A 24,438-nucleotide genomic window follows, 5' to 3' on the forward strand; every position below is an offset into this window, starting at 1 on the left:
TGTGTGTGTGTGTGTGTGTGTGTGTGTGTGTGTGTGTGTGTGTGTGTGTGTGTGTGTGTGTGTGTATATTATATAAATAAAATTATATTTTTAGATATTAATAATGAAGTTGCTATGCAGCATGTAAAGAAAGACATAGCTATATCACCACTACTATGTCCGCGTGGTTACCCCTCACCAGTTTGTCTGTCTGTATTTGTAGGTCAGGATCTTAGCTCGGTCATTTTCACCCACCCTATGGGCTGTGTCCCATTTTGACCGAGGGACTTCCATTCCAAACTCGGCACAGATGTTCCTGTATACTATGCCAGCCACTTGGTTTTGGCATTCCATGCATGCCCTGCCTGCTAGCATCTTGCAGTCTCAAGACAGTCTCAGGGTGCTGGATTTGGGGTAAAACCCTTCATGCATAGTCAGGAGCTTCCTTGTCTTGATTTTGGTGGCTTCTATCTCCTCCTTTGGCCAACTTATATCCCAGCAGAGTACATGACCACCGGCAGAGCGTAGGTGTTGATTACCACGATCTTGGTTTTATTGTTCAGCTGATTCTTTAGGACTTACGTGACCCTCTGCAGATGTCAATGTCAACCATGTGGAGAGGAGATGGTTGACAGTTGCTCCATTTCATAGTCTGTATCCATAGCCAGTCTTGTCAATGATTTAACTTAGGGGGTTCAGGCCTATGCAGAAGAGCAGTCGGGGCAGAGCATCTCCCTGGTAAATCCTACACTTGATGGAGAGGGTCCTATGAGTGTTTTAGAGTCCTGTTAATCCTGTATAGCTCTAGATATTCCACGATCCATATGTAGAGTATTGAGTCACGGGCTTTCTTTTATCAATCCAGATCATGCTTAGGTTGGTGAGGCTGGTCTTGCAATCTCGAGCAACAATTCTGTCCACCAGTAGCTGATGTTTTGCACCTCTGGTATTCCTGTTGATTCCTTTCTGTGTCCCACTCATGTATTTAGCCATGTGCTTGTTCATCTTAGCCACTATGAGGCCTGACAAGGGCTTCTATGTGGTACTGAGGCAGGTTATTGGCTGGTAGTTGGGACCAGTCCGTTCTGGAGATCCTTTGGGAGTAGGACTGTTCGTCATTCAGTTGGCCTTTCCAGGTGTCTCTTGTTGATTAGCAGCTGGTTCATTTGTACTGCCAGATGCTCATGGAATACAGTCAACTTCAGGGCCTGGTACAGTCCAATTCTTTATGCTGCAGACCTGTTCTTGGATGTCTGCCACTGTGATGGTTACTGGTCCCTGTTCAGGGAGGTTGTTGTGGTCTGCTCTTAGATCCACTAGTCACTGAGCTTTGCCATTATGGGTTGGGTCCTTCTCCCTTCCAGTACTTCTCATCTACAGCCTTGGTGGTACAGTCCTTATGTTGTTTCCCTGCTACCAAGAGCACACCTTGGATGATTCAGTAGAGTACAGCTGGTTTATTCTGCCTTCTATCTCTCTGGCTCTTCAAGTGGCTGGCCAAGGCTGTGAGTCTTTGTTTAGAAGTTTCCGAGGCCTCAGGACACCTTGCTGTACTTCTTAGCATCTGCATCTTTCTCCAGCTCCAATAGTTGGCTAACTTCCCTCCATGCTACCTTGATGTTGGCGTCTTGTCTTCTTCTTCATGGAGCAGATGACTTCTAGTAGACCTTCAGAGGGTACTTCACTTAATTTTGGTAACCAGCTCCGGAGGTTCCAGGTTTCCAGCTTCGCTATGATCCACCATGACCTGACTTCCTGGCTCCCCCTTGCTATAGCATTTGTGTTGTACCTCATCGATCTCCAGTTGTGATAGCAGTTTGTTCTTCTGAATGTTGGAACACTGAGCTACTAGTTCTTTCACCATGAGTGTGGACGCGGAGTATCGAAGATTCCAGAGGTTTCACATTCTCTTCATGTAACCTCTTCCACTGAGGTTACTTGCATAGTAGCATTCCAACAACACTCTGCTCTCATCTCTTCCCCACTTATACCTTCTTGTTCCAGTAGCCCACTTCTCATCAGTGTGTCCTGGTTTCTCAACAGCTGATGTACATATTTATATGATTGGGCAGCTCAAATTTTTTTCTGGTAAAATTACACTTTGGGGAAAAAAATGTAATTGGGGATGGGGGTAATTTTGCAACATTACTTTCTTTCCAAGCTTCCATAGATTGGGAGTCTTTTTTTTTTTTTTTTAGTATTCAGCTACACAAACATAAAGTTATTTCCTCAAATATTTTTGTATTCATGAAGTCCAGCACATTTCCACTTCCATGTTTTATGGTTGTTACCCTGCAGTCATTCTGACAGTCTTGCTCAGGTCTATGGCAAACATGCTGATTTGCATATAAGCACATTGATTTTGGTTTCATTTGACCAAAAATGTGGTTTGAATACTCATTCACATGTTCTCTTCCTTTTTTTTTTTTTTTGGCAAAGTTTAATCATGTATATTTGCGAGCAGTCATTTTCTTTTTGGATGTCGTCCACAGCCGTTCATGACTTCATGAATGTGTGCTTTGCATTGTCTGAGCCATTTCTAAAACATCAGTTTCCAGTTGTGCCAAATAGAAGAGCTTATCCATGTGTCATAGTGAATTCAGCTTGGTGATTAGAATGGCCATGTACATTCTGTTACTGGGATATGGATCTTCCTTTACCAGTGCTACCCAATTTTGCTATGTTTCTTCTTTAATAGCCTAATGATACACTTACCCTCTCCCTCGGTTATAAGGTCTTGGAGTCACGTTTCCAATTTGTTACCTTGTGGAGATTGCATTTGACATAAACCAAGACAACCTGCCTAAAAGCTTTGTTTTACTGTGTCTTATCAGTTGTTGAATATATTCTTAAATTATATTTCTCCAGGTTGAATTGCAAACATATTTAATAATAACTGCATTCATTACTAAATAGTGACACCTACAATATAAATAAATCATATTTTGGAATGATATGAGAGTAGTGTAGATAGTTATCTACCATAATTTAGGTAGGTTTATAAATGCATTAATGGAAATTAATGTGTCTTTATAAAGCATAACATTATGACGACTGACAAATAAAGTGAAAAACACTTATCTCTTCATCATGGCACCTAAACATACAATCAAGTGATACAGTATGTTATAAGTTGATGTTATGGACAAGTTTTTAGTGCGTTTGACAAGGGTCAGATTGTGTTGACTGGGACAGAGCATCTCCAAAACTGCTGTTCATTTGTGGTGTTTCCAGTCTGCAGTGGTCAGTATCTATCAAAAGTCGTCCAAGGAAGGAACAGTGGTGAACCAGTGACATGATCATAAAAGGCCAAGGCTCATTGACGCATATGGGGAGCAAAGGCTGGCCCATGTGGTCCAATCCAACAGAGAAGCTATTGTAACTCAAATTGCCCCCCAAAATGTTCATGCTGGTTCTAATAGAAAGTTTTCTGAATGCACAATACATTGCAGTTTGTTGTGTATGATGCTGCATAGCCTACTGCAGGAAAAGCATTCCTGCTGACTTTAATTTCAACGTAAAGGAGCTGAAATCTGTAAGCATCATTGATGTAATATTAAATCGTGAAGGTAGCAGTGCACTGGGTAGAGCAGTACTGTCTAACAGAGCAAAATGTTTTCCTCTCTCACAGCTCCAGGGATGAATGGCTGGTCCGGCAGTAGGACCCCATGCATCACACCTGTCAGCAGGGAGCTTTTAAAAGTGGCCCACTCCCTGGTTTATGTGAAGCTAAGAGATATGGGTCAGCATCACACATGCATTGCAGCTCTCAGTTTGCACCGCACACACACTGACATTGTGCTGATGAGCATGGTTAGATGCATCCTTGAAAATCATCGTGTTCCTTGGAACAGTTTTCGATGTAATTACTCGTCTGATCTCATTTAGACACACTGTCATCTATTCTGGCCTTTGTTTTAACAGATAAATCTATCTTAATGTCTGCCAAAATGTGTCTGGGCAACCTTGTCTCCTCTTCTCTCTGTATCTCAGCTGATTATAGTTTCAGATGAAGAATTAAAAAAAAAAAAAAAAAAGTGTTTGGTCCTTCTTTTTAGTAGTCCAGAATATGACTCATGTGTAAAGTGATAAGTTAGTCATCCAGCAGAAGAAAAGCACTGTTCTTCATACAGCAGTTTCACAAGACCACCACAAGGTATTTCTACGAATGTCTTTGACAGAGAAACTGTGGTAATAAATGTGTAATATATATTCAAATATACACATAATATCGTGGTAGGAAGCACTATAGTGCATAATATGTGTACACTATTAGCATTTATTCAGTCTGGCTAATATTTCTCCATTTTCTCAATAAGGATGCAGATTTAATTATCTTGTGTATTCTTCTTCTTGTCCTTAGCGGGCGACCAGCGGCGGTGGTCTGCCGCGCAACCAGTACGCTGCTGTAGGTGCCGCAGGTTCTCTTGCTTGACCAACGATTATCTTCCACGCTTTTCGATCTAAGGCGATGGTTCTTGCCTGCTCGAGGTCAAGTCGAAGGGCCTTCAAATCATCCTGGATTTGTTTCATCCATGTCTTCTTTGGTGCATTTCGATGCACCCTCCAATCGGTGGGGCGGGTCAACCAGAGTAGGCCATGGGGGTAGCGGCTCGGGTCCATTCGACAAATGTGGCCAAACCAGTCAATTAGGGTGTCTGTATTTTCCACCCTAATTTACGAATAAATTCTTTACAAATCCTACCATGTGGATTCATGGATTTTTTTTTTCACATTCTGTCTCTCACAGTTGAAGTGTACCTCTGGTGCAAATTACTGACCTCTGTCATCATTTTAAGTGGGGGAACTTGCACAATCGGTGGCTGACTAAATACTTTTTTGCCCCACTGTATACAGTATTCTGTTTCCAAAATTGTGATATCCTCAAATTGTTGTTGGTTTGAGCAACATATTGTATCATGATAGTGTTATATCATATTGTGGGTTACTCTGCGATTTCTACCCCTAGAGAGATTTTTCCACTGTGAGAGAACACAAGACTCCAGTGGGGTGAGAAAGGCAGACCCTGTGTTAACATCAGTGATCACTGGTGCTCAAACTCAGTTAAACAAGATGGAAAATATTTACCACCTGTGGTCGTGTTATTTATTTATTTATTTATTTATTTTTTGAGAGCTCACCCGTGTGTTTTCCTCTGCTGTTTATATTCATCTGGATACAAATTCATAATATGGGCTACAGGTGTAGAAGGCACTGCAGAGAGGGATTTAAGAACATGACCAGGGCACATTTACAGTTACTGTCATACTGTAATTATGATTACTCTATAAAACCTTGCATTGCATAATGGAAAAACAAAGACTGTAAATTAATTATTAAAATACAGGATATATTTTTATATTTTCTGATCTTTATTGTTTTAGTGCTATGATGAACTAGACACTCATTTTAACAACTCATCATTAAGTATCTTGGTATTAGAGAAAGTCTTTGCGTCATGTGTATGTAATTTCCAGTGCTGATTTCTCTTGTGTACACTGAGACTAATTTGGCTTTGAGGCCTGAGGGACTGTGGTTGATCGAGCTGATCGTTTCACTGTGGTTAGGAAGCTTGTCAGTCAAGCATTTGGATAAAACCAGTGCTACAAATACTACTACTGCTACCACTGCTGTTCCTGCTATACCTCTAATACTCCTTTAACAACCATAACATGCATACACAAACTTATACATGGTGCTACACAAGCTCAATACTGAGACCAAGGTTTCAAGCTTTTGTAAATAGCAGATTGAACTACAGTACATGGTAACAGTAGAACCAGCAGTAATAATACTAATAGCATTTTCTTTAGTCATATTATGTTTACTAATGATTATGTTGGTTTCTTTTTTAAAATTTGTATTTCATATCAGTGTATTAAGTAAAGGTTCAGGGTAGGGCACTTTGAGCACCTTTAAATAGGATGTCAAGAGAACTGTTTCAAGTACTTGCACTGCATTTTACCCACATTGTACAGGGTGGGCCATTTATATGGATACACCGTAATAAAATGGGAATGGTTGGTGATATTAAAGTCCTGCTTGTGGCACATTAGTATATGTGAGGGGGCAAACTCCTCAAGATGGGTGGTGACCATGGTGACCATTTAGAAGTCGGCCATCTTGGATACAACTTTTGTTTTTTCAATAGGAAGAGGGCCATGTGACACATCAAACTTATTGGTAATGTCACAAGAAAAGCAATGGTGTGCTTGGTTTCAACGTAACTTTATTCTTTCATGAGTTATCATGAGTTATTTACAAGTTTCTGACCACTTATAAAAATACAGCAGTTAAAGTGAAACCTTTGAATTTGAGGTGTCATGTCATACTGTATAGTTGGCTTACTCTGGCTGTGGGCTTACCTTGCTACATGGGAAAACTGCTATCTGAATTTTTCTGTACTTAACATTTTCAGCTGCCTTTAATACCTGTTATTAAATTTTATATTTTGGGGTACTTCAGTTTCTTCTAAAACATTTGCTCACTTAAGTTAGAATGACAGTTTTGAAGTTGGGTTTTTACATTGTCATGGTACAAAAGGGGAATTCAAGTTTACATAAAAAAATATATATAATCTGTGTTTGTTTTTTTTGTTTTTTTTTTTTTAAATAATATCCGTATGACCTTCAGCTGCTCCCAGAGGTAAAAAAAAAATTGGACTTGGCTGTAAAGACCCTGGTATAAACATGTTAGAGCTTAACACAATTTCTTGTATTAAATGGAAAGCTGCTGTTCCTCTTGAGTCTTGTGAGTCATCCAAGCAGAAGGGCTCCAGGTTCATGGGCACTGCTCTCATCTTACACTTGAAAATTACAAATGCAACTAGATAAACAGAAAAAGAAATAGTTTAAAAAAAATAATTCTTTTTTTTTGCCTGAGGTGAAACACAAGTTATCTTTATTATGGAACACACTTTTAGATGTTTGTATGTCTATGACTCAGAAAAGTCAGTTCTTTAACTGTGACTGAAATTGGGTTTTTTTCTTTATACAATTGTTCTCTCTCTTACTAAACCGATATGTACAAAATTATGACAAACACAAGATGATATAATCATAGATTGATTATTTGACAAATAAAAGCAGGGTATAATGAAGTCTTTTAAACTCTTCATGTTAAACGATCAGCTGTTCATCAGCTGTGACTTTTTAAATCAAGTCTGTTAATTGTGCTTCTTATCAGTAATGAGTCAAACCATTAAAAACTGAAGAATACATTTTGACTTCCGAATCACAAAAAGGGGAGCTGAGTCATCTATATGATGTGATCATTTCAAGAGCTCGAATATGACTCATGCAATGCAAGTTATTTCAGAATGCGTTAAAAACACAACTGGCTTGTGATGATTTATCAAACTTATACAGTAGAAATGACATGTTATGCAACATTTTTATCCAGTTGCAGACTTAGATGGCGTGTTTGCTGCCTGAATCACTTTAATAAGCATTGCATTTCTGAGCTATTTTGGAGTTAATGCAAATGTGAGACTGTAATGTGCATAGTTTAGATAACTAAACACGTTGGTTAAGGTTGGATAGACATTGTGATTTTGTTTAACAAATTCTATACATACTATAGCTAGTTGTCAGCAACCAGTAAAATGTCTTATACATTTTACATTTACAAAATTATCTAATGCAGTCACAAATGTCCTTTTAAATATATTTGGTATAGCACATTAGTTATTCCTAACCTCGGGTGTTTGTAAGTTAGTGTGCTCCTAGGTAGTTTACAGCTCTCCCAAGTGTGGATAAAGTGTGGAGGGTTGCATCAGGAAGCATATCCGGCTTAAAAATCTTTGCCAAATATGCAGCTCCATCGGTTGTCATGTCCCCTTGAGTTCTTCTTCTTGTGTAGCACAGTTATATATAGAAATATAAGTACTAAAGGCTGAATTTATGATTGACACAAAATATGACAATGTCACCTCAACCTCAATCTCAATAAAGAGATATTTGCATGCCTGGTAATCATTTTCTAGTCTTTTATTGACCGTTCATATTTGTTTGGATGCAGGTGGGCAGTGAAGAAAAAGAGGGACTTCATTTGCTGAAATGCAGTATGGCATTTCAGACATTCGTTAAAAGAGACCACAAAGTTTTGAATTGTATATAAACCAACCAAATATTGGTTGGTTGGCCATTGCCCCCAAAAGCGGAGTCAATACTCTTATTGCTTCCCAGACTGTCTAAGCTAAATCTATTTCATTACATTTATCAATAATGAGTTTCCATAATGTGAAAGATTTAGCACTACTGAAGAATCTATAGAAGCTCCACACTGCGCTCATTTGTTCTGACATTATCACTGAGATGTTTTTACCTGTGAAAGCAGGAAAAGCATCACTGCAATGAAAAATAATAATGAATGGAGCCACTGTTGATAGCAGGTACCCAGTATGTCAGTGAGTATGCTGATTCTGGATTCAGTCTTCATTTTGGCTGTGCTTTTCTGTTCTGTTCCTCTGCAGCTGGTGAACTTGAAGAGATGAGTGAATAGACCAATAAAATCTGATTTCCTGTTCAGCAGATGCACTGTATAAACATTTAACAAAAGGGCTTGGGTTGACACACAATGGAGGAGCGGGACGGGAGGGGTGATGTGATCAACAAGGAAATTCTCTTCTTTCCATGCACGAGGCATCAATGCGTTTTAGGAACTGTGTCCAGTATTTTAGGTGTTGATGTTATACTATTTTTTTTGGTTACGTTGTTTCATGCCACACCAAAGAGAACAGGGTTATGATGATGCTATACTTGTCATTTCAAGTGTCCCCTCCGAGAGTCTTGCCTACAGCATATCAGTGTTTGGACAAGCCAAAAGACAGGGCATAGATGTGACAACACTCTCCAGCTGTGCCAGACATTTTTCACTGGAGAGTGTAGGAACAAAGAGCTCTCATCTGCTGGTGATTCTCTCTGAGTATTATGCTGGAAATGACCTTTACAAAAAGGAACAAACTGTTGCAAACTATTTCTCGTGTTCTTTCAAAAACTGCATATAAAAGATAACATATAATTACATTATGTTTTTTGTCCTTTTGAAAGTGGTCTACTGTCTAAATTGTCGCAGGAAAAAACCCCACAAAACAATACACACAATTATAAAGTGTTGCCTCACGATTTACAGTTGAATCAGCATCTCCAAGAAAAACAAAACCCTCTCAGGATGTAACTAGGATGATGCCTCTGTTGCCTTAATTATATATAAGTTCGTAAATTGGTCAAAGAAAGATAAATTCCCATCTCAACTTTAATAGAACCTCGGATGAATTACTCATTCAGGAAAAAAAATGAATGTAAAAAAAAGGACAGTAAATTTTCACAATTAATGAGCTGCAAGCAGCAGCTGTTTTTCTTAATTAACGACTTAACAAATAGCTGATTGTCAAAGTTACTGATTAGTCTACTTTGTTAATTATACAAGAAAGTCAAGTAAATGCATGGGTCCCTAAGTGTGCACTTCTGTGGTATTGATATTTATCTCAATATTTTAATGTTTGATTTTTTTTTTTTGTTAGTACTTTATTTGCTCATTGCTCATCGTTGTTATATAACTTGATCCTTGTTTTTACGGATGTCACAAGTGTTTCTATAATATCCCTGAATATCTGTCACCAGTACAGATGTGTGGATTGCATGACTGCAGCTTCATGCTAATCTGTGTCAACTGGACTTCTTAAAATAAGACCTGTTTACTAATTACTGTTCTCTCTTAACCTCATTAGATGGAAAATTTTCAGGCTTAACGCATAGAGTTAATCTGTTATGATTAAAATAACCCCATTAATTCACTGATAAGGGATTATGTCTGGTCAAGGATTATTTAGAACTAGATTGACCAGTGTAATTTCTTAAAATTGTTACTCCCTCTGACCACTTTGCTTCTGTCGTTTCTCACCCCGTTTCTTCAGCTTTAGGACTGTAAGGGAACTGGCCCAGCTCTGCCATCCTCCTCCTCTAACATCACACTGCGTTGCACCACAGTCATGTCCTTTCCCCACTGTGCCCGACCCATGGAGAGTGCACACCCACCCAGATAGGATGCCTGCTCTGCTTGATACCCTGCATCCCCTCCTGCCCATTACCACCTCCTCCTTCTCCTTGTGTGTACCTGCTCTTGCCAACAGTTCCTTGCGGCCCCCCAGGCTCCACCCTGCCTCGTTACAACATGGTGGATGATTTAACCACCATGAAGGATGATGTCATCAACGCCAACACGCTGGCTTGGCTGGTCTGTTCGGGCGTGTCCATCCTTGCCAACACTTGGAGTATCCTTAGTGTCAGTGCCAAGCAGAAGAAGTGGAAGCCGCTGGAGTTTCTCATCTGCACCTTGGCGGGCACACATATCCTCAACATGGCCATCCCCATTACCATGTACTGTGTCATAACACTGCGGCGTCAGCACTCCAACTACGAGTGGAATGAGGGTCTGTGCAAAGTGTTTGTGTCTACCTTCTATACTCTCACACTGGTCACCTGCTTCTCGGTCACCTCACTCTCCTATCACCGCATGTGGATGGTTCGCTGGCCTGTAAACTACAGGTAAGACAACTGATTTTGTTGTTTATGACTGACCCTAGTTATAATCTTTATTCAGGTTGCCTAAATTTTAAATGTCCATTTCATCCAAATTTCAGTTTTAAGCAAGGTATTACACTTTATATATTTCAATATGTATTTGCTATGGTTTATACACATCTGCTTCTGATGTTTTTCCAATCCAGTACATTTCATTCCTCACTCTGAACAGTCATTACTGGAAGTATCCAGTAAGTATCCGAGTATCGGAGCAGTTGAGACGCATTTTTTCTAAACACACTCTGTGGCTTTTAAACCCCAAAAGAAGCTGCGCCAAAACTTGGCCCACCCCAAGGATCAGATCTCCTGACACAAACAGAGTAATACAGTGTACGCTGTTAAGTGCCAGGAGGATTGCCAGGATTTATACATCAGGGAAACCAAACAACCTCTGGTGAAGCGGATGGCACAACACAGAAGAGCTACCTCGTCAGGCCAGGACTCTGCAGTCTATTTACACCTACAGGCCAGTGGACACTCTTTCAATGATGAGGATGTACACATCCTGGACAGGGAGAAACGCTGGTTTGAGCGCAGAGTCAAAGAGGACATTTATGTGAAAAGGGAAAGACCATCTCTGAATCGAGGAGGGGGCCTAAGGGTACATCTTTCGCCATCTTACAATGTTGTGATTGCAGCCATTCCCCAACTCTCTGTGAATGGTACTCATGGCCATTGCTCAGTGGGCTTTGATCAGTGGTTGTTGATCAATGGTCATGAGAATTTGCATAATTAAGATTAAGGAACTGACCTCCCAGCCCATTGTTCCTTCAGTTGGCTGGTTTCAGTCATTATGCAAATGCACAATTTATAAGATTGGGGAAACCTGCAGTCAGCTGAGACTGAAGAAATCACTTGGATGAGTGATGAAATGTTTCTCCCACAAAACGCTAGGTCCAGATGAACAAAATCAACTTTTGGAGAATTACTGGAAGTACTTTCTATTGAAGAAATGGCTGCTTTATAAGCTGTTGTCTAGTTTTATCTCCAGATAAAAATAGACCAAAGTAAGAAATAATACTTTGTTTTGTAGTTTAGGGGGAACCAAATCTTTAGGTTCACTTGAATATTCAATCACAGAAATGTCAGTATAGTGGATACAGTATTATGTGTGTTTTTAAAAGTAAAATAACATAAATAAATGCAGTGTGATCCTTAGCACAGAAAACATAAATGTGTTTAAAGGCACTTTTAGATGTTAATCTCCTGCAAGGCTCACACTCAATCCTTGAAAAATTCTATAGTTAAGCTTCAGGTTTTTTTGGGCCTCTTCCTTTGACAACTTCTCACATAGGATATAGACAGATTTCAATTTTTGTGGCCCATCACCTTATTTACCTTTGATTTTGAGTGTGATGCTCTTCATCATGCAAAGACTGTCCCCTGCCAACACATCTGCTGGTTGCAGCTATTTGGGGTAACACCATGTGAAACCTTCTAGACTGAGCATCTGCCAGCTCTAGCTTTCACCTTCATTTGGCTCCTCATAACATGTGATAATACTAAGTAACACTGAATAATAAAGATCAGGCTCACCTCACACTAACAACACCATTTTGGTCCTGTAAGACTTCCAAGAAATCTGCTGTTCACACATAATCAGATGTTCTAAGGAAAGGTTCCCTTTCCTTTAATATGAGATTTGGATGCTGTATCTCTTCTGATATGTACCAGTGCTGCTCTGAACTGACACATGCTAATGATTATTAAGAAGCACCTCTTGATTTGTTCTAAGATAAGATTGTAATTTATCATGATAATGAGTTGCACAGCAGACCATATTGACTGTTTAAATGATTAATGTGAAGGTTTGTAATTGGTGCATCTTAAGAAAATTTGAAGCATAGCTCAGAGGCCTTGGCTTTGTTGCAATTTAGCTGTTACATTCAGAGCTCTAAGCTCTGCCCATCAGGTGCAGCATAATCATTTGCAGTCGAGTGCATTTTGAGAGCAAATACTGTAGGAAAACAGCCAGAGAACCTATAAAATCAGCTGTCGCATCTGCAGAACACATACCAACTAAAATGTGGTGCATGTGGTGAACATCAGTCTTCTGCTGCATCACTCTTTCTCTCCTGCTGAAAATCTACGAGCAATTACGTCCTGTGGCATCAAGCCTGCAGATACTAAACATGTTTTCAACTTGGCCAATTTTGCAGATAAGCAGACATTCAAATAAGATATGCAAACTTCCTTTTAAATCTAAGCCCAATCTTGCTATCTATATTGCTTCTGCAGCTGCCAGTATTGGCCGATGCCCACACAGTGATATCAAGCTTTACACAGATGCTTTTATCTCCCTCGTCTGTTCCCTCACTCATCTGACTGTAGTCTCTCTGGTCTCCTGTCTGGGAACACTTTCCACTCAGCAGCTTGTCTTCTTGTGTTCAAGTCACCTTTAACAACAGTATAGTGGAGTGATAGCTCAGGTGATGCACCGTATAATTGCTGTTCATCTTTCATTTAATTCGCTCCACATTTGCCCTGCTGAGCTAGCATGGCTGCCTTTACTCTGACATTAACATACACTGAAGGCCTGAATTATGAATTCCAACCTTGTACTTAGGCAGCTGTGCTCATCACCCTGCGTTCACTATCTCTTAGGAGGGTTTTTTCCGCTCACAATGCTCTCAGTCTGGTAATAGATTTATGCAGCTTGGTGATGTAACTGTCCCCATGTACCCCAGGCACAATCAGGAAAGGCTAGCATTATTACTCATTGTGACAACAAGACCTACTTGTCTTTGAATGAAGCCATAGTGCAAAGATGGAGGCTACTGCAGTACTACTGCTACTGCAGGCTATTGTAGTACTCTTATTGCGTCAGTGCATGTAGGCTTATACTTTACTACTTTCAAATGTTTTCCATTTTATTTTGCCAATCTTTTTATGTAAAGCCATCCATTCTAGCCAGTGTGCCCCATTTCTCTGGAAATAGAGAAGGGAATTGGTGATATGCATTTTGGTTCTCATCGGGAGGTATATTTGGCTTCCTACGCTAAAAGAGCTGACGCTTAATGAATTAAAGCATCTTTTACCACACAAATGAACCAGTAGAACCATATTAACTGTGCTTTGTTAAACAATAGAGGCATAAAATAGTCTATACTTACATGTTCTAGGAACTGAAAAGGATTTTTTTTATGTATGACACACACACACACACACACACACACACACACACACACACACACACACACACACACACACACACATACACCTATATTTGTGTTTGTGTGTGTGTGTGTGTGTGTGTGTGTGTGTGTGTATTTTTACTTATGTCTGGAACAACTCAGTAATCCTTGAATACAGTAATCTATCCAAATGTTTTGGCAGCTTAGCGTACTCTTTCGTCATGTTTGGGGAAATGAGAACGCCAGTCACTGCTTGATATATTTTTAGATGTATGTGTGTAGTTTCTGCAAACCTTGAAAAGTGCCACATCGCCAGAGGTCACAAACACATTCAGCAAATTGCTCGACTGTAACAATTACTTGGAGGTGAGAGGAAACAGAAATCTCTTTGTGTTGAAATGGACCTACATGATAAATAGACCGAGGGATATCAAAGGCAATCTTTTACCATCAACAAATAATCGATTTCCTTCCACATTCATCTTCAGTTTATCTAAGCTGTGCCTATGTGGGTTGATGTTTTTATCAGCTTATATATCCCAGCTTCATATCTGCCATTTTACAGTATTTTCCATGGTTGGGTCTGTTTTACTTGTAATACTGGTCAGATTTCCTCACCATGGAAAAAAAAGTCAAACACAGACCTCATTATCAGTGTTCTATTTGAATCATTTTGTTTGAATTGTTGAGGACAGATCGCAATTACTGTAGGTGCACTGTTTGCCAATATTGTATAGTGTGTGTCTCTGATGTGTAATGATTATGAGAAGGAGACTGAAATCCTCCATGTACTTATAATATTGCAATATTGCTTCATAAGTTACTTTAGTACAGTCAGAGTAGACCACACTGTACTTGTTAACAAACCGAGCAAAGACACAAGTCAATATTAAAACCAGCCTACACATTTTTCTGTGAAACAAAGTGTAATGCGGAATGGGCTGCGTTGTTCTTCTTTTATAGCTGCACAGTCATTTTAGTTACAATTTTCATCAACTCTTCAGTGAATCAACACTCTGCTTTAGTTTGAAGTATGTGAAGAGGGTGAACACAGTAGCATAGTGGTATTTGCACCAAGTAACGTAGATATGTAATTACAGAGCTACACAGACAGTTAAAATGCATGAATGAATGAATGAATAAATAAAATTCTGTGCAGAAATCCGCACAACTGTATTTTAAAATTTGTTTTAAGTGAGAAGGATTGAGTGTCCTATTCTATAATTCCAGTAAAGAAAAGACATAATGTAAGTTAGAAAAATAGTTCAGTATGCTTTCTTAAACAGAAAACCAGCAAAGATTGGTAAGATAGACTTCTATTTAGATATATTTTGTCAGTGCAGGTTTGTAAAGATAGGATGGGTAATATCTTGGTAGCAATCAATGTGTCATGCGTTTGCTCTTTGGAACTGTAAATGCAGGGCTATAGCATGCTGATAACTATAATGTTTATCCAGGTAAAGACTGCCTTTGAAATGCATTAGAGTGATTGAGGTTATTTTGTTCAGAATCTAATAAGGATCAAATGACTGTGATTAAAGACGATTTCCTTTTTCTTAAAAAAAGATAAAATGCAAATCCATTTTTTGTTACTTCTCTTTGTTAGAAACTCCTTTATAGTGTGTACTTGTATATATTTTTGGTTTTAGGGATCTGAGCATAGTGATTTTAAAGATCAGATAAGTTAGGATCCACAGATTTTACACTCTAATGAACGACACACAAATCAAAGCCAATGGGTATTTCACTTGATTTCCTGCAAAAATCTGTTGTTCTCTTTCCAGGTTAAGTAACACAAAGAAGCAGGCAGTACACACAGTGATGGGTATCTGGATGGTCTCCTTCATCCTGTCCACACTTCCAGCAGTGGGTTGGCATGACACGATCGACCGCTTCTACACCTCTGACTGCCGGTTCATTGTGACAGAGATTGGCCTGGGCTTCGGAGTCTGCTTTCTGCTCCTAATCGGTGGCAGTGTGACCATGGGTGTGATCTGCATCGGCATCGCTCTCTTTCAGACCTTCTCGATTCAGGCAGGTCACAACGCTGACAAGAACAAGTTTAACGTTCCCACCATAGTGGTGGAGGATGCTCAGGGAAAACGCAGGTCATCCATCGATGGATCAGAACCTCTTAAGACGTCGCTGCAAATCACCTACCTGATCAGTGGTATTGTCTTCATCTATGACTTCCTGACTGGCTTCCCCATACTGGTGAGTTCACTCTTCTTCTTGCTTGATTATAAAAGCATTGTAACAGGAAAATGTACTTGATAATATAATAATAATGTTCTGTTGATGCACTGTACAATCACAATTAAATCAAATCATAATCAAAGACAATTATAGCCAATTGGAGAGGACATTTTGCAGTGCACCTCTATTCATTAACTCACTGTTGATTCATATTGAATACAGGTTTATACACGTATACTAAGATTAAACTGCTTCTGTCATAATTATGAATTGTGATACTTTGAAGTATAAGAAAGTTCTAGCCTTTGACTCTCCCTGTTAATGTTTTTTGCACCGTTTCTTTGAGAAAGGTTTCCATGCTTGTTTTTGAAATGGTGTAGCCTCTAAGAAAACCACCTCTAAGAAAACAGCTACACACACTAAGACACTGATGCCACACTAATGGCATACTTTTTTTATTTAACTGTTCTTTTCCACTTGAAGGTGAAGATTTCATTAATAAAGTTATGTGAGATACATGTGACAATGAGGTTACCTGTAATCTGAAGTTAAACATAAAAATATTTCATTCATTCCGAGGCTGTAAGGAGGTCAGGTTAAATGTGGACAGATTTGTGTTTGATCTCTTTTACATATTAGACAGTGTAAGCCCACCAATGGAGAGATAAAAAAAACAAAACAATTAACAATAAAAGCGATGATAACAGTCACAAGAACAACATGTTGGCAAACTAAGGCTGAAAAACAGGTAAGCACTGAAATCATTATCATGCTGTTGTCTTTTGGGGAAACAGACTTCAAAAACAGAGCGACTTCCTTCTGCCAAGATGGCATGCCTTCACATCAGGGAGTGAAAGCGTGAGTTGTTTTTCTCTAAGTCGCCATTTGGTTTGTAAATTCCACCCTCAGGTTCTCGTGTATTTTTTTCTTTTTTAACAAGTTAGCTCGCTGGTTTTCTATATAAACTTAAGAGCCTGCAGAAAGCTCAAGGCTTATTGTTTGTGATGCAGCCAAACAACCAGCTTGTCTTCTGTAAAGAGAGCCAACTTAATAGAGCATTTTCAGTAGGGCAAATGAACTTGGACAGTTTTTTATTTTGGAACAAGTATTTTTTGTTCATGTTTGGCCACCTGGGTTATAGTAGAAGTTGATATTAAATATTCTAAATGGTTTTAAACCATTCATATAGTGGAGCCCACTGGTTCAGTGTGTGTGCATGTGTGCCTTTCCTGATGAAGATGGCATTGTAACTCTCTCCTGACCTCCTCTGTACATGTTGATGATGATTTGAACCAAATCTTTCAAATTTGAAATCATCACACATCATTAGTTTGTAAGGCCCATTGCCTCTGATTCCATCTTTTCACCTTTTCTCCCTGTTTTCCCTTCTTTTAAAATGGCATCTTGACAATGAACTTTCAATTGAGTCTGTTTCTGATGAGGCTTCAGTAAACCGTAGATGGATGAGCTGAAGGGTTAGATATATGTCAATCTGCTGGATTTTCTTATTTCTTAAGGACTTAAGGACTCAGGATACTGTTTTTAAAATGATCAGGTACAAGGACTAGAATGGGGGGAAAAAAACGAGTGAAAAAGCAGCCAATTTCTGAAGAAAACACTTGAAAGACTTTCATAAAGCCTAAAGAATACTTTAAAATTACAGAATATCATCATTGCAAAAGATGCTTTCAATAGTAATCTTTATTTTTTGTGGGCATAAACCTTAGGTTGGGTGGGGGTCTAATAAATATGTTATGTATTCAGGAAAAGATTCCCGGAAATTTTTTATGAATTTGTGAATTAAATTTTCTTTGCCACTCTTTTTGTGGCTCTGTAGTGTTTGGTGTATTTCATGGTTTTACCCATAAGGTTTCACAATATTACACTTCTGAATTAAGATGTTGCAGGGTATATAAAACTCCTTTTGCTTTATTAGCTAGAAAGTATTGTTATTATTGTTATTATTATTATTATTATTATTATTATTTTATTATTGTTGTTGTTGTTGTTGTTGTTATTAAAAAGACAACTGTACACACTTATAGCAATATATTGTGTTACTACTTTACATGTGTGCAAAACAAAAGGTGGGGTGCTGAGGAAAGATCACATTTCAGATGCAGTAAACCAAACAACAGTAGGCCTGCTAGCCATCTTTATGGCCGGGTGTAATGAGCTATTTAAATGCATAGAAACCTCTAACAGATACAAATGAGCACGTATACTTATTGTGAACTGTATGGTCTTACAAAGTATGATACAGAGGAACAAATTATCAGAGCAGAATAGAATCACTACTGTTAAATATAAAAACTAATTTATGTGAACAGACTAAATACATGAATTTTCCATATCAAAGTGTAAAACGTTCTGGGTAAAAACTGTAAGAGGCTATTCTTTAACTTAAGGAAGAGGAAGTTCTATATTCTCAGCTTTAAATCTAAAATCCTCAAATATTCATAAAAACTACATCAGTACCCCTTGAAAAAGATTCATCCTACAGTTTAAAGTCACACCATGGGAAATGTTTATTAGTGCATCACTCGTGGGGTGGTAAAGTGGAGAAAAAACTGTTTAACTTCAGTGTGTTTTATTGTCTCAGTAGGCAAACAAAGGCAATATCAGGTTAAGGCTTTACAACTTTATCAAGTCTCTTAGCAACAGGGATAAATGGTTGGTATTTGAGCACAAGGCATGATCGAAGGAGGTTAAACCTGAGATAATTTTGCAATAACCACTGGGGTTTTCACATTCACTTGACAAGTGAAAGGCCGTGGGTTCAGTTCCAGCCGGAGATGTAAATCACCTTTCTGGTTGTGTCAGAAAGGGCGCCTGGCATAAAACTCTGCCAATTCAAACATGCGGAACTTCCTGCTGTGCCAACCCTTATGACAAGGGGAGCAGCTGAAAGAAGCTTTACTGTAATCACTGTTGTGGCCTGATGACTGAGATGATGACTTAAACTTTAACAATCTAACATGCTAACTGAAGCCTGCAGACTCTGAGATGTAGCTCTGGGTCTTGTAGTTTTTCTGAACATTGCATTCTCTGACATTTGCTGGGACAAACAATCCTAGGAAGATTGTTGCATTGTGCAACTGGAAACTTTTGCTTTTATAGGGGTGGTCACACTTGCTGTTGATCAGCTAACTAGGTTTTATTAGCTGTACATGGCTGCACATCCCTATGGAAACATTAAAGGGAGTACTTCATTTTTCCCAGGACTTCATGGAGTCCTGTGATAATTGTTGATGGAGGGTATTCATGATGTAAACATACATTGGACTATTGCAACTGCAAAAGTGTTGCATTAAATCAGTTGATTCTTCTAGTTTCTTCAAGCTTCCTTTGTATATTGTAGTTAGCCACTTTGTCACTGTAAAAGAAATACTTTGAAATATTGTCAAATGTACCTTTATTATTATTATTATTATTATTATTATTATTATTATTATTATTATTATTATTTATTGCTTTAATCACTTATTGAAGTAATGGTAGTGACAGACAAAGGCCATACTGTTTGCCTTGTAAATACTGGCTATGATAGCCATACATAGGCTGCTTATAGAACTGATGATAGAGGGTACATAATATGATTTTCTAACATATGGGAGTGGATCTGGAAGATAATGTTTAGTAGGAACTTGGCTGCAGATTTTTTTTTCATCTGGCACTGGAAAATCTGGACTGAAATGCTTCTCACAGGAGGGTTTTTTCTTCCTTTTACTTTTGGACTGTTTGCATCTGTTTCAAATTATTTTAACTTAGATTATCTGATACCATAAATACACTAGCAGGAGTATATGTTCCCAAGGGGGGAGATGTTGCAGTTGGGTCTCTGAGCTGCTGAGGTGACCGTTTAAAGTCTGTAAACAGGTACATTTACTGGTTTACGCTGAGATTAAGAACAAACTGCCACCAATGTAAATGTCTAAGAGATGTATCTGTTCCCGCTCACTTTGCTTATTTAAACCAGGAAGTACTGTGTGGTGATCCTGTAAAAGATACCTGATGTTCTTTCTGTTGTGTTCATAAGATCTATTATCAGTAAACTCTTAAGCCTGGAAAGCAGTGCTGCCATAAACATTTGATGCTTAACTCAGTATGTTTACCTTGCTACAGTCTGAGTAAATATTAACTGGTTTACTGTTGACTGATTTATCCATCCAGTCCATATCTTGTGCATCGCTGAGTGGATTTAAACAAAACTGGGGAACCGGGATGGGCAAGGGACAAGACAGAGACGCAGGTTGTGTCAATGACCACACTTGTAGCTAGAAAGCTGATACTTCTCTGCTGGAAGTCTGATAAACCTCCTACCTTCGAAATGTGGTTGAGAGAATTTGGAAATGTACTCCATCTGGAGAAAATCAGGTTTACCTTGTCTAACCGAGAGAGTGTGTTTTATAAGATTTGGCAACCAGTCATTAGCCTGATGGATAAACTTAAGTGAAATATACTCTGTCTTAACATTTATGTATGCTGTATTACCACCTTGTTGACTTGCCGTCCAACTTCTATTGTGTTCTTTTGAAGGTGATTGTTGTATACTGCTCAATTATAAAAACAATAAAAATATATTGAAAAAACAAAAACAAAACTGGGGAAACTTTCTAAGTCTAAATCGTCACTCTTCATTATAACAGATTTTAAAAATGTATATATTTTTTATTGACCCTGGGCAGGTGGTGAGCTTTGCTAGCCTGAAGTTTGACCGCTCCTATAACTGGATGGTTTTGTGTGTGCTGTGGTGCTCCATTGCCCAGTCCATCCTGCTGCCAATGTTCCTCTGGGCATGCGACCGCTATCGGGCCGACATCCGCATGGTGTGGGAGAAATGTGTCGCCATCATGTCCAACGACGATGTGGATGAGGGTAAGCTACTGTTAAGCATCTCCCTCCTCTCCTGCCTCCTTTTTCCTTCCTCTTCACCCCATGATGTGAATATTGATTGGTATTTCTTAGGACATACATGTGGATTAGTTTGAGCATTAAGAGTAGATTTTAAATGCTCTGTGAAGGCATGCCCAAACTGAAAGGGTGGGCTTTAAAGATAAAAATGGGATGTGATTATGATGTTTTAAATTGATAAACATTAACTTTAAACTACACTTGATCTGTTCACAAAATCTCCTTTGACAGTGAAAGGTAAAGCATCACTCTCAGAGTAGAGGTTAATTTGTATTGGCTTCTGGGCTGTCTCTTGACAGAGAGAGAAGCAATTTTGCAGCAAGGGAACAGAGTCAAAAACTATTTTCTCTATGGTGTAATGCTTGATAGTGATGTCATCTTCTGCTCCCTGAGATACAGTGTGGTGTAATCTCTGCCTTTTACAGACTTTAATGTCTATGCATCCCTTTTGTAAAGTTACAACTCACAAATGTTGTAATCCAAAGGAAATCTTTTAATAAAATGATGTTATTCACTGATGCAGATAATACCTGTAACTACATCCTAAAATCATCAGGCCTGCGTGTAAGGCATTTAAAAGGAGAGATCTGTGATAATAATTTAATAAATTGTCTACTGTCTACTAGCTTTAGGCTACTGTTATTGTTGCTTTTAACAGTTTAGATGGACAATTTTAACATCTCATTCTAGAAAACAGTTTGCAGATTAGTTAACATCTGCTTAGTCATCGTGGTTTGGGCTATTGGTACATGTTTCTTAGATTTAATTAGAATTGGCTTGGGGTGAATATTCTTAGTTTTTGTTTTTTATTGTAGTCAGAGGTCTGAAATCAGTGGTCAGTTGTTATCATGTGACCTATCAAGTGACCTTTGTTGTCAGGAGATGAAACTGGAGGGACAAGTGTCTGTGTAATTTAATTCTAAATATTCAGTATATCTTCTGTGTTTTGTACATGCTGTGTACTTTTCTAAAATGTTTGCTGTGTTCTTTAAAAAAAAGAAAGAAATAGGGCTGGGCAAAGTACATATTTACCTTGCAGCACTTTTGTCTTTTTTTCGCTCTGGACTTAAACTGGGCAGTCTTCCTCCAGAATGCCCTGGTGAGAGGATGTTAGAATAAATGGTTTCCCATTTATGTCTTAGAGTCCAGAGTCAAACCGGAGCAATTGCCGTAAAGCTGAAAACCACTTTCATGTCATTATGATGGTCATATTTTCCTCAAGTCACAAAAGGATACAGCCAAGATCCCAACTCAAAAATACATAAAAATTGAAAAACAAAATCTGTTTACTGTATTTATTTTGTTTTCTTTCTTTCTTTTTTTAATTTAGTTTTATTTTTTATTTTAATTTTTTTATTTTGATTTTCACTTTGAGTCAGATTATAGCGATTTAACGGCAGAAATATTTATTAAACATCACTTACTAGACATTTTATAGGGAGATTTTCAAAGGGGGGTGAAAGCTAACCTGTTCACCAAGAAATCACAGACACTATCAGCAAAATCTGGTCCCAAAATTAGGTCACATGATAATCATGCGCTCATGAACTAGGTCCATGATATTTACAGTTATTGCAAACTGAACCACCTGTCCTTTTTTTTTTTTTTTTTTTTTTTGGACTATTGGCACTGTTTAAACTCAACCCAACCTGAATCCCTTCTCTCCTGTTTTTAACCCTCCAAACCTTTTGATCCTCTCTTATGACACCCTCCCTCAGAACTGCTCATTGTCCAGCAGGAGCCATAAAACAACATTAGATAGTTCCTTATTCTGTTTGATAATTAACACTACCAGTTCTGTGCTTTTTTTCCAGAGGGCTTGCCATGTATAACTCGTCACAGTTGTATGTATAAGGATTGTTTCCTGTTATTCCGAAGCTACTGACATGCATGCTAAGCTGCTTGTGCACATAGCTACTTTCATCTTTCATCCTTTTGGCAAGCATTTTCCTCAAGCATTTTACACCCATCCCAATTGATATATCTAATGAACACAAATGTAGAAATTGGGAAAATATTCTTGGGAGATTGGTATTTCTATACTAAGAACACGTGATATTGTTCCTGTTCAACTGTTTGGCATTACTTCAAAATTTTGAACCAAACACTGAAATGAAAGCCTTTTCTCTTGAATCTGAAGCTCATATTTTAGAGCAGACACGTAGGAAAGTCGACAAATCGGAGAACAGTTGAACTTGTCTCTCTTATCTATTCGTCTGTCTGTCTGTCTGTCTTGTGTATTGAGTCCGTTGCTCTCTAATGCTGACGCTCGTACTTTTCTGCACTTTGCAGAAAACAGCCAAGACGGAGGAATTCATGCCGACTTAATATATGACAGACCATATGACTATAGCTCGGCGCCTGAAATCGTGACGATAGACCGTAATGCCAAGTATGAGTTCTCAACCTTAGAAAGGGGGGTTCTGCAAGGGTATCCATTGAGGGAACAACAGGAAGATAAAATGCAGTATTTGCAGGTATATTTTTTATTGATTTTCTTCATTTCTTTTACTTGATCAGTTGAAATCCTTTTATTGTTAATGTGCATGGTGAAATGGCCTTGTGGGCCTGTACAGCATCTTGACTGAATTTACTGAAATTATTAGATTTTGTGACTCTATATCTCCCAGATTTTTGTCCTTTTCTCACATGAAATCAAAAACAAACTCGGGCTGACTATTGTTTGGTAAATATGACCATCAGAAGTCCCATCAGTTCATTATATGCGCTTTTTTTTTTTTTTTTTTTTTTAAACAAGCAATGTGTCCTGCAAGCAGGTGACTACATTTTTACTTTGTAAGAGGGTAAGTGTTTAGTAACGGACTTACCTTCTACATTTCAGGAATCCTTCAAGGCTTCAGAAAGACACAATAAGCATTATCTCATGTTCTGCCCAAATGCATGGTCACCATTGGATCCAGCATCCATCCCAGTCAGACGCAGAACAATGAAATGATCATTTTCAGCTACATTAACAAAGCTTGATCTAACATGCAGCCTTCTAGGGCAAATCAACAACACCAAAAAGTCTGAGTCAATTTGAGATATTAAATCAATAATATTTAAAATTATTAATTAAAATAGAAAAGATTGTGACTCGCTAGACTTGGCCTGGAAGACTGTGGTTAGAAAACCTAACTTTAAAATCAGCCGGTGCAACCTACACTTTATTAAACTTTTCTAAGATTCAAGACACTGTGTCATCTTTGTATTACTTTGATGGGGGCTCCACAGCCTGTAGCCCAAACTGCTACATTTACATGCACTGAAAATAATCATTGAAGTTGGTACAACAACTGGACAGCTGTCCAGCACAATAATGGACCCTTCAAAGACCAACCACTCATGTGGAGTTCAATGTCTATTCTATTTGACTTTACAAAAAAGCTTGAAACAGAGATGTATACAGTAGCCATCACATCATTAAACCAAACATTACTCCATCCATAGTTTTTGTGTCATATGTTTGTTTTCACCTGATAATAGATTCAGATTAGCAAAGCACTTTATAGCTGTTTTATTCCTTGCTGTATCTCTGTGACTGTAAGAACTACATTTCATTTATAGGACGACTGGCTGAAGTGTGATTCCGTCACATTTTTTGCCATTTGCCCTGAAAGGCTTAAGGCCTA

The 24,438-nt window shown here is 38.4% G+C and overlaps 1 protein-coding gene across 1 annotated transcript in view; it reads left to right on the forward strand.

Annotated features, from left to right (window-relative positions):
* The window catches only part of LOC102310192 (probable G-protein coupled receptor 153), a 36,619-nt gene that overhangs the window by 8,288 nt on the left and 3,893 nt on the right, over nucleotides 1-24,438 (forward strand). The window contains exons 2-5 of the mRNA XM_005941194.3: nucleotides 9,896-10,526; nucleotides 15,481-15,910; nucleotides 20,581-20,770; nucleotides 23,099-23,283. Of these exons, the coding sequence (XP_005941256.1) occupies nucleotides 10,153-10,526; nucleotides 15,481-15,910; nucleotides 20,581-20,770; nucleotides 23,099-23,283 (1,179 nt within the window). The 5' untranslated portion in view covers nucleotides 9,896-10,152. The remainder of the gene's footprint in view (nucleotides 1-9,895; nucleotides 10,527-15,480; nucleotides 15,911-20,580; nucleotides 20,771-23,098; nucleotides 23,284-24,438) is intronic.

This window comes from Haplochromis burtoni, unplaced genomic scaffold (genome assembly GCF_018398535.1).
Source record: "Haplochromis burtoni strain Fernald_Lab_line unplaced genomic scaffold, NCSU_Asbu1 Contig_60, whole genome shotgun sequence".
In the NCBI taxonomy this organism is placed as follows: Eukaryota; Metazoa; Chordata; class Actinopteri; order Cichliformes; family Cichlidae; genus Haplochromis; species Haplochromis burtoni.